The following is a 13,455-nucleotide window of genomic DNA, read 5'->3' as shown; positions in this document are numbered from 1 at the left end:
CGCTGAAAAATGTCAGCTACTCACTGCCAAGGTGGGCTAGGAGGTTACTGATCTAGTATGGGAGAAGATCAGCCCAATTTCACACCCAGGGAGCAGGGAGGCCACAGAGAGCAGCCTCAGTGCTGGGCTGGACTTCTCTCCTGCTTCCCCAGCAGGAGAGACCCTACTCACACTTTCTCTGTCCACAGACTACTCCCCACCTCAGGTCTATAAAGGATCCAGACAGGAGAGGCCAGGAGAGAGAGAGGCAGACACCTTGCATTTGAACACAGCATTTGCTCTTATTTTCTGCCTCTGAAGAGAAAAACCTAAGTGTATTTTTGTAACTTGTTTTTTTTTTTTTCTTTCTTTTTGTAGCAGAAGTAATTGCACCATACTAATTTAGCTTTGGGGATAAAACAGTGAAAGCAATCCTGTATACTAATGGAAGCATGTTTTTCCAAAACGAAGGTCTATATTATCAAATGACACTTTAAACTCACGAGGAAAAATATTTAGCTAAAACCAGAAATTTTCATTGTAAACCTGTAGTTTCTTAGATAGGAGAGATGCCCAGAGCCTTTGAGGATCATTGGCACATTTAAGTCAAAAGAAAACTAGCAAGAGGTGTGCCCTTCAGGCTGAAAACATAATTTCCAGTTTCTAACTGCAGTTGCGAGACACTATATAGCTTCCAGAAGATTCTGTGGGGGAGAGGGAGGCTACAGTGATGTTCTCTGCAAGCTTCTTGAAGATGCGGAGACTCAAAACACAGTGCAGGAAAAGCAGGGGCATTCAACAAGGGCAGGTATTACAATATGATTTGAAATTTTTCTGGGTAAATTAAATATTCCATGGGGTGTTTTTGACCCAAGAAGTAAGATTCACACCCCCAACTCAGAGCAAATCATGCCACCGTGTCAGGCTGGCCAATCTAGTGTACCAGCCAGAGCAGGAGGGGTGATGGAGACCTTTGGCCTCAGCTCTGCTACTGTCTGAAGCTAAACTAGAGTCACTTGATGCTAATTGCTGACGAGATGAGAGTAACCCATGCGTACACTACAGAGAAGTTAGGAGACAGAAGCACTCGGAGCTTGCATGCGCCTGTGAAAGGGAGGTGTGTGTGTGTGTGTGTGTGTGTGTGTGTGTGTGTGTGTGTGTGTAGTGTAGTGAATGAGCTACCAGGGAGTAGATAACTCTGAAACCTCTTGCGCTGACTTTACACTGGGGCACCTTCAGGCTCCTGCCCTTAGCCTATCAGCTACTCTTTTTAAGGGAGCTTACATTGCCTCACTCTGAAGACCACCGACTTCATCCAGATAGACAAAGAACAAAGCCTTGACTTAGGCGAGCTACTAATACTGATGTGAACCCCGAATAGAAGGCTGGTAATGGGAGCGAGGTCTCAATGCAGTTCTGCTAAGGGAACTTAAGGAACACAAGCTTGAATGCTTTGTCCCTTGAAATTCAGAGAACATTGCTACAGATTCCACCATGGGCCCAGAAGGACTGGGCTGCTAGATTTACAGTAGCCACCGATATTAAAATCACTAAAAGCCCTTCTCTCATTACCCTGGGTCACCCCCATGCCTTCTACTGTGCAAAATATCTCAGTATTCAAAGTGCATCAGATTTGATAGACTTTTGCAATAGAAACATTAAAAAAATAAGAACCTCACTATATAAAATTAATTTGTGCTTTCTCATTAGAACCCAGGGATGGTTTATAGTCAGGAAACCATTACACAGAGATTTCAGAGCTACAAAGCAGTCCAACAGTGTTTCGTATTTTCCTATGTTTGGGTCCATCTCCCATCCCTGGCTTTGCTTGTTATAACAAACTCTGAAGTTGAAAAGACTTAGCTCTAAAAATTCTAAGGTTCGTTTTTCATACTTGGCTTCAGCTAACCAGAGAGAGCAATTTGCTGAAGCTCTCTTCTTGTCCGTAACCATTACTTCTGCAATTGCTTGGGCATATAAACAATATAAACATTGTGTCTTTCAATGGGGTAGTTTTGTAGCAGATCATTAACCGAGAAGTTACAAACCCCACAGGACAGAGCATGGCATCCTAAGGTCTGAAATGTGTAGCTGTGACTACATTCCCCACTGTGTCTCTGAGTTAGCACCTATTTCTGGGCGGTCTTCCACCTTTTCTATATTCCAAACCAAATCGTCTCGGAGTCAGAATGGGATGACACACAGAGGGTTAATTTTTCTCCGAGGGTCACCTTTTGCTCCCTGTTAATGATTCTTTTGAGTGGAATGATATTCTTCAAGTATGATGATCTATACGTGATGTTTTATTTTTAATATTTCATTGCTCAGTTTCTGAATGTGTCAATAAAAAGGATAACAGTATTCGCTTGCTTTTCTCTCTTCTATTGAGAGAGTTTCCACGCTTCCTAGTTTTCCTATAACTGCAGTGGTTGGAAGCCCCTGCAGGTTGATACTTTGTCTCTTCCAGTGTTCCCAGCAGAGTCATGGTAACATAGTCTGCTTTCTCCAGGCTCAGAGGAGACACTTGCCTCTGGACCTACTTTGCACTCACCTAGGACACCTTGTGTTTACGGGCTGACTCATTTCTGAGGCTGCCCATGTAACAGAAAGACAAACAGCACACAAAAGTCCTTTTGACTAAAGTGTGCAAGAGAGAAGAGATACGATGCATCCCTGCAGCTGGTAGCCAAGAGTCTGTGGAGCTGCTCAAATAACGGCTGGACCCTGTCATGCGGGAACAGATGCCCAGCAGCCTGGCCCGTGACCAGACAAAGACCATGGTGGCCCTTCCTTCCAGCTCATGAAAGAATTGACAGTGGCTGCCAAGGCAGTAGAGACCTGTGTGGAGAAAGAGAGAGAGAGGACGCCAGCATCTCGGTGGCAACAGCAGTTTCCTGGGCAATGGTTCAGCTTTAGTCGTCTTCTCTGCACATGGGCAAGTTGACGAAGGTAAAGACATTAAACTCTATCATTATGGAGAAGCACAGGAAGACAGCATAGAGGACCAGCACGTAGATGCCCAGTTTCCGGTCCAGGCGCCATTTGTTGAGGTGAATACCAAGGACCTGGTAGGAGACAGGGGGAGAACTAGGCTTGGTGGGGCTGAGAGATCCAAGGGACATTTTACCAAACAATAACAGTGTGGACTCTAAAACTTTCTACAAAATGTTGAGAAGATTCTGGTCCAATTAAGACTAGACTCTGAGGCTTGTCCCATGATATGGTTGAATCTACAGCAGCCACTCTCACGAACTGGCCCTCCCTTATGAGACAGGTCACTTCCTCCGGATGAAACATGGTCTTACCATGGCCCCTCTCTAAGGAAACCAGATCTCCACCTTTGCCTCGGAACCTGGCATCATAATCTTTTCTCTTCAGCAGATTTCCCAGGCTCATTTGAGCCTTTCTGGGTAAACTTTTGCTCGGGGCCTCACTCTGTTTTCCACATGTTGGGAGAACAAGCTCCCCCACCCCTACTCTCACCCCCACTGCCCCACTGCCCTAGCTCTTATCCCTGAATCAAAGCTTCCCTGGGCTGGACCACAGCTGCCTCCACCGAGCAGAGAGCTCTGTAAATACAGAACAAGCTGGCCTCCAACTCCAATTCTGCTTAATGTCTGAGCCTTGAGTTTTTCTGCAAAATGGGACTAATAGTACCTTCCTCATGAGGGCTGGTGAGGATGAAATAAAATACCATAGTTATGAAATGCACAGCATAGGACTGTGCATGAGAGCAGGGAGGACCTCGTTGTCATTACTCATTGTCCTGAGGACTGTCATGTCCACTATTGTCAGATCAGCGAGTGTGGAGAATTTCTCTCTCCTTGGACTAGTCAGAAAGAATTGAAATGGGGACTGGAAAAGGGGATAACATTTGAAATGTAAATGAAGAAAATATCCAATAAAAAAAAAAGAAAAAGAAGAATTGAAATGTAATTGTGTGACATGACAACCCTAGTGATATGTTTGTGTCTGTGTCTGTGTGTGTGTGTGTGTGTGTGTACACATGTGTGGGTGCATGTATGTGGGTACGTGCAGAGGTCAGAGGACAGTCATGGCTGTCATTCCTCAAATGTTATTCACCTTATTTTTGATATAGTCTCTCACTGAACCTGAAATATTCTAGTTTGGCTAAGATGGATGTCCAGTCCCTAAAGACTTGCTTGTCTCTGCTTTCCCTAGGATGAAATTACAATTGGGAATCACCGTGACCCCTTCTTTTGATCACATGGGTGCTTGGTCAAGCCATAACTGACCAGGGTCATTTTCCAGGTCCCCTGGTGACACCTTACTTGCTCAGGATAAAGTACCATAGCGGTTGCTCTTGCTTTGGGGGTGTCTTTAAGTATATACATGTCCTTGGCTTGCCCCTCACCCTGGAGGGCAAGTAACAGGGAGATGTGCCCAGCCAGGCTGAGCTGCATGAAATGAAGTATTCATGGCGCTCCAGTTTGGAAATGGCAAAAACTCACAGTGAGAGCGACAGAGCCCAGCAGCAGCACCACGGAATAGACCAGACCCCGGCTGTTGATCTTCACCTGGAGAGTGAAGCACATGAGCCACAAATCTCTGAGTTGGTCGGCCAGTCTATTCTGAAAGCCCCACCTTCAGAGTATTCATTCTCTCTTTTGGGAAACAGGGCTCCTGCTGATGGATGCAGGATAGTCAGAGCCTCATGACACACGGGGAGCCATGGGTGCAAGTCTGTACTTGGTTCATCAGGAAGTGGACCCGGATGGGGATAGGTGCTGGTGGGCTTATGCAAGAGGAAGAGGCACTGAGGAAGATGCAGTAAGCATGAGTTTCCTCCTGCAGGCTAGGCTGTCGCAGACGCCATCGAAGAAAGTGGATGCAAAGGGCAAAGGGTGGCACGTCTCCCCAGAACTCCAGGCTGGAACTGAGAGAGCCTCGTCCCTCCCTCTGAAACATACCTATGCACTTCTTCAGGAAGTGGCAGGACTTACTGTGGATCCATAATTAATAACCATGGTCTGCAGGCCCCACGGGATGCCAAGCCCCACCAGGATATCAAACACGTTGCTTCCGATGGTGTTAGAGACTGCCATGTCTCCAAGACCTGGAGAATAAGTAACACATTCCTTCCATCAGGAGTGGATCTCAGGGAACCCTCATTCCCTCTCTGAACCCCTCTATCAGGGCTGTTCAAAAGAAGGGGAGTCCTTCTTGGGCTCTATGCTTGTAAAATATCTGTGTGGTCTAAGATTCCCTCTTTTCATGAGACCTAAAGGCTCCTTTCGTGGGTGGGATCTGTACGTGAATGTCCTGACCCCACACCAGCACTTCAGATGTGGCCTTATTTTGAGTCAGTGGGCTATGATGAAGGCATTAGGCTGAGCCCTGGTCCTAGAGTCCTAGGGAAAAGAGAAATCCAGATATCAACAGTACATAGGAGAAAACCATGCAAGCACAAAGGTGGCCAAATAGAGTTGGGAGAGGAAAAGGCTCATAGCTGCCAGAAGGTGCCAGCCCTGCCCACACCCTGACCTTCATTTTACAGCCTTCAGGAATGTGAGGGGTAAATACTGTTTAAGTCCCCCTGCCAACATTGGCTGTAGCAAATGAACACAGGCTCCTCCGTTATTCTCCTGTCCGACTTGACAGCTGCCGTGCTCAAGGGCCTACCGCTGGCTCTGCTCCCTCTAGTTCTCTCAGCTTTGCTGGGTTTGGGTGGGACCACCACTCTCATGTGGCAGGTGACCAAGGCCTAACCCTTTGCTAGAGGCTCAGCCTCAGGATGCTGGGCCCACATCCTTTCTACCAAGCCATGATTCGTATCTGTGCCTGGACAGTGGTATCCATGTCCTTCTCTGGGTCCACAGAGCATCAGATCTGATGTTCTGGTGGTTTTGGAAAGACGACCTTTCTCTTTCCAGGCAGAGGCTATTGTTCAATCCCCTTCTTGCCCCACTGTCCAAGACCTTGTCGATCACACAGCCAAGGCACTTCCTCTCTTGAAGAACTAGAACAACTTTAAGAAAAGAGTTGGCAGAGCTCTGATGTTGTAACCTGGCACCCACAAATGTGAGCAGAAGGCCCAACCTTGGAACACAAGTGTCTACAAACATAACATCACTTAGGTAGCTGTGGCACTCATCAGAAGCCCATCCAGCATCCAGACCTGTATCTTCACCATCCTCCTGTGAGACACACCTCCCCTCCTGTGTTCTCATTGCTGTTCTCTGATGACCCCCACCCCCAGTGCATGCCTCTTCCTCCCTGGTGTGAAAAATTTTAGAATCTTGGCAGCTGAGGGCTCTGAGGTCTGGACTCTGGTCTAGCAGGCTCCCAGCCTCAGGTACCATGAAGGAATGTGCTTGGGACCAACTCCTTGTACCTGGTGAGGATAGGCTAAAGATGTTGGAATTTGGAGAGGAGGGGGTTGAGTGCTTCTCAGGGCAACTGTCTGAGCTGCACAGGTAGCCGGGAAGATAAGTAACTCTTTGAGGAGCCTTGGAAAGTGTGAGTCACACCTTAAGGCGTGCACATGTCACCTGGGGTTTCTGTAAGAAGCAGGTCCTGACTGAGCATGGCTGTGTAGGGTCTACGAGTTTGGGTATATCATTGGGTGTGCCTCAGTCAATACCTGCCAGGCTTTGCCTGTAGGGAGCCCTATGGAGGTTGGTGCAGACACTCCTGTCAGAGCACCTTTGTGATTCCCTGCTTCACACAGTTGACTCTGAACGGGGCTCCGAACCCTTTGTCATAGAGACGCTTCTACTCTGACCATGTGGACTGGGTTCTGTCGATCACATCACTATTAATTTAGGACAGCTTGGCACCCCAAGCCTCAGCCTCACACACAGTTCTTTCACTGTAGCTACTCTGCGACAGTTTCCTGCTATAGAACCCTGCTTATCCCTGTTCCTAAATGAGACCCTTCATTGAGCCCACTGGGACCACCCAAACCTTGAGGCAGCTAGAATTGCATTACTTCCTGCTTGTGTCTAAGGAAAACATCCTTTTGCCTTGTCTTTCCTTAGCTCCACTCAGGGGAGACTTTGTTACCTTTGTGCTGTGGACTACGTGAGACTGACTTCCCCTAGGCTCATGTGACTGAACGTCTGAGAGGCCCCCGTGACCCTCAGCTTTCTTCTCACTCAATGTATTGTGCAAGGAGCTGTCCCTACCCTGCCTCTAATTCATGTCCTCCCAGAGCCTCTGACTGTGACTGGGTTTAGAATTTTTACAGATGCCAATAAATAAAGCAAATGGGCTCTAATCCAGCTGTTCTTGTAAGCAGGAAGTGTGGCTGCAGATACACAGAGGGACTCACAGCCCATAACAGCAGAAACAGAGCCCACAGCGGGACACAGCTACAGGCCAAGCGAGTCAGAGAGGTGTGGTTCACACGGAATCGAGTAGGAATGTGAAGAGTGCATAGGCCCCACAGGCCCTGGGCCCTGGCGTCAAACTTCCGGTAAGGTAAGTTCAATTGTGTGGAGCTGTCCTGGAAAGGGCAAAGGTCACCCAAGTAAATTCCATTCCCCTCAACTGCTGCTTCCAGTGACCTCTAATTCTGTCAGGCACCTGCCTACCTAACCCCCAGTGTGATAGCTTGTATATCACACTGCCTTTTCTTCAGGTCTTCTCAGCCTTTGAATCTCTTGGAGGAATGTGCCTTAATTTGCAGAGCCAACTCTTCTCCCTGGCACTGCCCTCTCCTCTTGTCTCCAGCCTCCATCTTGTTCCACCTGGATTACTTCCTAACCCCCCAAAAAAGCCCATATGCAAAGCAAAACACTTCACATCTTCTAGAATTCAGGAGAACAGACAGAGCCAGTGTCTGGGAGTCCCACGATGCCTGCCTGAGTCAGACATGGCTCTCATTTGTTATGGCTTGGACCTACAATGTTTCCAGCAGCCTCATGTTCGGAGCACTTGTTCCTCAGACAGAGGCACTATTTAGATGCCTTGTGGAGCTGCTGGGAAGTGGAGCCTAAGTTTTGACACTGGGTCACCACTTCCAGCCTCTGGTTCCCGATCCACCGCCATGTGGACACTCATTACCACCCATGTCCAATGCCACATTGTGTGCCCTGCAGTTTCTGCTGTGATGGGCTGAGCTCTCAGGAAACCACGAGCAAAGATAAAGCTGTCTTCTTGTATGTATTGTGGAGTAATTTGGTCGCAGCAGAACAAAAGTGACTAAAGCATATAACCAGTCATTTGCTGTATGACTTCTAGGTGGAGGCTCTGTCCCGTCCCACACTGTAACCTCAGGACACGTCTCCTTTAAAACAACCACATAGGAAAGCACTTTGAAAGATCTAAGGGAGTCCATCTCAGTATTTGTCATGGCATAGCTTTTTCTTCTGGGCATACCAAGACCATCCCATATCCATCAAGGAGCAGAGATAACCTGTGGTCTCCCTTTTTTTAGCCTGGAACCTGCTGGCTCAGGGGTGGAGTTTCCTGCTCATTCGTTCTGCCACGCCCACTGCTGGACCCTGTCGCTTTGCTGCTTGGAGCCACACATGTGTTCATCCTGCTACTGGACCCCGAGTTACTTGGCGGGAAATCGGGTTCCCTCCCCCTTCCTTTATAACTGAATGTCGAAATTAGTAAAGGGGGGCTTTGAACATGAAATCGTCTTGGCCTCGTTCTTTCTCCCGCCCCGTCTAGCTTCCTCTCTTTTCAGCTCGAACTGCCATCCTCAGTTGAACCGTTCGCGTTGTGGACTGCTGGTGGGGCGCAACAATAACCTGTTGTCATGGCGATGAAATGAGTGCAGTACATTGACAGATGGGCCTCTGTTGTGAAGAGGGTGGGGGTGGGGGTGGACTGTTGACTTCCCAAGCAGGAGAGGGAAGAGGATCATCAGACCTTTACCTGAGAGTCTACCCACTACTCCCTCCTGCCTCCAAGTAGCACAAAGCCTATTGGCTCTAGCATCCCCTTTCCCACCAGGGCCTGTGCAGCTAGGATGCAGGAGGGAGTTGTGGGTGGGCTTTTTGATGCAGCTCTCACAAGGTCATCATCCATGGTGGGGTGGGACTCATAGCAATGCAGGGAGGTTTGGGGGTTACCCATGTTCCTGTAAGTGGCTCCTCCCCTCCCTCCTGCCCCAACGCTGGAAGTAAAGCCAGTAAATTCCCTGGTTCCCCAAGCTAGAGTTGGATGGAATTATTTTTGGTCTGTCATCAGCACCCTGTATGGGGTGGATAGATATTTGTCCATGTCTCTCCAAGAACAGCGAAGGAGACAGGGAACTTGCCAGCGGGGGATGGGGGCTGAGGCTTAATCCATACCTTGTCTTGCCACAATTAAGCTGGCCATGCAGTCTGGAACACTTGTGCCTGCTGCCAGGAAGGTGATGCCCATGATGACATCGGGGATCCCAAGTGTGTATCCAATAATAGTCACCTGCAGAAGAGGCCAGGGTCAGGGATCAGGGTCAACTTAGAATGTAACGGCCCTGGACACTCCCTACCCTGTGTGCTGTTTTTACAGTTTATTTTTGAAGACTTTTTTTTTTTTTGAGGTGGGTCCTATATAGTCCAGGCTGGCCTTGAACTTGCGATGGAGCCAAAGGTGACCTTGAACTCTGAGTCTTCCTGCTTCCATCCACCTCTTAAATGATGGGATTACAGGCATGCAGCACCACACCTGGTTCATGTGGTGCTGAGGACTGAAGTCAGGCCTTTATGCATGACAGCTGAGCCACAGCCTCAGCCCCTTAATAAAAACTATAGTTTTTTTTTTTGTCTTGTTTTTTTGGGTTTTGTTTTGTTTTGTTTTGAGACAGGGTTTTACTATGTAGTCTTGGCTAGCCTAGAGCTTTCTAGACCAGGTCGGCCTTGAACTCATAGAGACACTCCTGTCTCTTCCTCCCCGTACCTGGGATTAAAGGTGTGTGCAACCCTCTCAGCAAGGAAATCTTTTCTGTATGGCCCTGGCTCTACCATCACACAGTATCTGCTTATTGCTTTAACACTTTCTTTAAAATTGTTTATTTCATTTCATTTCATTTATTTATTTAATGCATATGAGAGTTTTGCATGCATGTATGTCTGTGAACCACATTCATGGAGAACCCAAGGAGGCCAGAAGCATCAGATATTCTAGATCTGGAGTCACAGATGCTCGTGAGCTGCCATGTGGGTGATGGTAACTGAACCTGGGTCCTTGGGAAGAACAGCCAGTGTTCTCATCCACTGAGCTCTCTCTCCAGTCCTGCATTAAACTTTTTTTTTAAAGATAAAATTAAGTGAAAAGAACAGTTAACTACCAATTTTAAAGAGCTATTGACAATTGCTATTAACACATTTCATCTACAGGTGGGTCTCAGCACCACATCACAGGGTCTCACTCCAGAGTCCCAATGTGAGGCCTGCATTCAGGTTTAGTGCCCTCAAGCTGCTGGGCTGGGAACCACATTTGAAAATGTCTGAGAATCCTTGGTCTTGTTTTGGGGATGTATATTAGGGAAAAAAGGGGGGGGGGTGCCCAGATCATATTATCACTATCTGTTTTGTAACTGTTTTTTCATGTAATAATATACCATGAATACCTCTCCACTCACAACTCTCATCTAAGCATATTTTAAACTAATGCTTAGATTTCATTTGTATTGCCCGCGCCTTCTCATTTGTATTGCCTGAGCCTTCTAATTAACCCCTCACTAATAGATATTTTGATGGCTTCTTGTTGGATCTCTATCGAAAACTTTATGTATAGCAGGCACTCTACGAAGGTATCTTTCTTTCATAATCTTACCCATGCTATGATTTACTGCCCACTGGTGAGGAGGACACCATTATTATGTCATATGAGAACCAGAGAGGTTAGGTACAGATCCCTATGGACTCCAGCTGCTCAGCATTGGAGCATGGAATCCCAGCCAAATGCTCCTCTCCATCAATGTGTCTGTATGCCAGTCTCTGAACTGACATCATTTTACTTCCTTTGGAGAAACTCCAAGACTCAAATCTACCCCATCAAGGGCTTCTTGAGACCTTGAATGCAGTCACACAGTTGACAGTGTTTGAGACAATGACACTTCAAAGCTGGCTGGAGCCCTTGGCTGTAGAGTTTGGGCAGACAGAGAGAAAACCCTGGAGGCATCTGGACCACCCTGGTTTATCCTGCAGCTGCAGCTTGCCAATCCTTTTAGAGATCATCAAAAGTAGTGGCCCTCAGAGTTCATCACATCTCCGTTGTTGTGGCTAGCTTTGTCAGCTTGATATAAGTCATCAGAATTTCTCAGCTGAGAAAATGCTTTCATAGGATCCAGCTATAGGGCATTTTCTTCATTAGTGATTGATAGGGAAGGGCCCAGCCCATTGTGGGTTGTGCCATCCATGGACTGCTGGTCCTGGGTTCTAGAAGAAAGCGGGCTGAGCTAGTTATAAAGAATAAGCTAGTAAATAACACTCCTCTATGGCCTCTGTATCAGCTCCTGACTCCAGGTTCCTGCCCAGTTTGAGTTCCTGTCCTGACTTCCTTCAATGATGAACAGTGATGTAGAAGTAGAAGCCAAATAAACTTTTCCTTCCCAAGTTCCTTTGGTCATAGCTTTTCATTATAGCAAAAAAGAAAAGAAAAAAAAAGAAAGAAAGAAAGAAAGAAAGAAAGAAAGAAAGAAAGAGAGAAAGAGAGAAAGAAAGAGAAAGAGAAAGAGGAAGAAAGACTTAAGGCAACCTTATAATCACCCAGAAAGATCGTATCTTTCTGAATGTCTAGATTGAGGGATTGTCTAGATGAGGATGGCATTGCGCATGTCTGTAGGGGATTGATTAACTGTGTTAAATGAAGAGGGAAGACCCAGCCCACTATGGGCAGCACCATTCCCTAGGTTTTGAGTCCTGAACCATAGAAAAATAAAGAAAGAAAGCCAAGTACTAAGCATTTATATATTTACTTTTCTCTATTCTTGAGTGTGGATGTGATGCGGTCTTAAGTTCCTTTAGGTTGCTTTCTAGCCCAGGTATATTTTTTTCACAGCAACAGAAATGAAACCAGGACTAGTTAATGATCTCAGTCCTAGCCACTGCTGTATGACTCTGGACAATCAGACTTGCTTCCCTGAGGCTCAGCTCTCTTACAGGATGAAACAGGGAAATGTAATGTGAGTACCAAGCCAGTACCACATGCTCCTGGTGCAATGTCTCCTCTTGTTTCAATCACTGTTTGCATTCTATGGGGACAAGAGAATGAGAGCACTCAGATCTCAGGGTTCTGAGAGCTCCAGACTAACGGTACTTCCCAAGAGCCAGGCTCAGCTGGTACATGTGCGTTACGGAAAGAGCCCTGGGAAAAGAACTTCAGATGGGCTTGAACATACTGCCTACACTGAGGGTGGGTCCTACACACTGCCAGGTACTCCTGGTCTTGAGTGGGGACAAATACACCTCATTTTATGAGACAATACACAGTTCTAACATGCCCTGGCCTTGGAAGGGGATGGGGTACAGGGACAGGAACAACTGATCTATCACGACCTGTCATGACACAAGCCACTAGCTGTGATGATGAGTTTTGAGGAGTCTAGGTGATGTTAGACATCTTAAGAGTAGTAACCGAGTGTGACGGTTTGTATATGCTTGGCCCAGGGAGTGGCACTATTTAGAGGTGTGACATATCTACTTGTTGGAGTAGATGTGTCACTGTGGGAATGGGCTTTAAGACCCTCACCCTAGATGTCTGGAAGTCAGTCTTCTACTAGCAGCCTTCAGATGGAGACGTAGAACTCTCAGCTCCTCCTGCACCATGCCAGCCTAGATGCTGCCATGTTCCTGCCTTGATGATAATGGACTGAAACTCTGTACCTTTAAGCCAGCCCCAATTAAATGTTGTCCTTTATAAGACTTGCCTTGGTCATGGTGTCTGTTCATAGCAGTGAAACCCTAATTAAGACACCGAGCTACCATGGAGTTCCTAGAACTGTCTCTCCTTTTAACTATTGAACCATATGGCTAAGAAGTAGCAGGGTGGAGGAACAGACAATCCACACAATTTGTGTATATGCCCATATGCTCCAGGGTCAGGGGTCAGGGATATCACATGGGTCTTTTTCTACCCTGGACTCAAAGCCTGTACTCCAAGCCTCCAGACGTGCAGACTTTAAACAGGAAGCAGAGCTGTGTTCTGAGCTTCCCTTTGTTCTCCAGTGTCCCCAATTGGGCTTCACTTCTCCCTGGAGCCTTATTAGGACATCATCCATAAGCATGGACCACCAGAGAAGGCACAACTTAGAGTCAAAGTGAGCTCAGAGACACTCTCTCCTTACACACTCTGACCCTCAGGATAGTTCTAAACCAAGGCCATCAACATTCAAAGCCCTCCCACAGGTCAGACTGGCCTAGCAGGGTGTCTCTCATGCCCCCAGTCTAACCCTGGGCTAGGACTCTGGTCTTCTAAACAAAAGCCAGATTTGTAAATGAAGATACTGGAGGTGGGAGTGTCCCAGATCATTGCCACAGAGGGCTACTGACTCCATTTTCCGTAATGAGAGAA

The 13,455-nt window shown here is 47.1% G+C and overlaps 1 protein-coding gene across 2 annotated transcripts in view; it reads right to left on the bottom strand.

Annotated features, from left to right (window-relative positions):
• Positions 1–2,259: 2,259 nt before the first annotated feature.
• Slc24a4 (solute carrier family 24 member 4) overlaps positions 2,260–13,455 on the bottom strand; it is a 142,240-nt gene continuing 131,044 nt past the window's right edge. For both annotated transcript variants that reach the window (XM_085830625.1, XM_021179008.3), the window contains exons 14-17: positions 9,249–9,363; positions 4,944–5,056; positions 4,452–4,517; positions 2,260–3,044 (exon numbers count right to left, since the gene is read on the bottom strand). In XM_085830625.1, the coding sequence (XP_085686751.1) occupies positions 2,892–3,044; positions 4,452–4,517; positions 4,944–5,056; positions 9,249–9,363 (447 nt within the window). In that variant the 3' untranslated portion in view covers positions 2,260–2,891. The remainder of the gene's footprint in view (positions 3,045–4,451; positions 4,518–4,943; positions 5,057–9,248; positions 9,364–13,455) is intronic.

This window comes from Mus caroli, unplaced genomic scaffold (assembly GCF_978045245.1).
Source record: "Mus caroli unplaced genomic scaffold, Mus_caroli_1 scaffold_14, whole genome shotgun sequence".
Classification (NCBI taxonomy): domain Eukaryota; kingdom Metazoa; phylum Chordata; class Mammalia; order Rodentia; family Muridae; genus Mus; species Mus caroli.
This window is presented reverse-complemented; position numbering and strand designations above follow the sequence as displayed.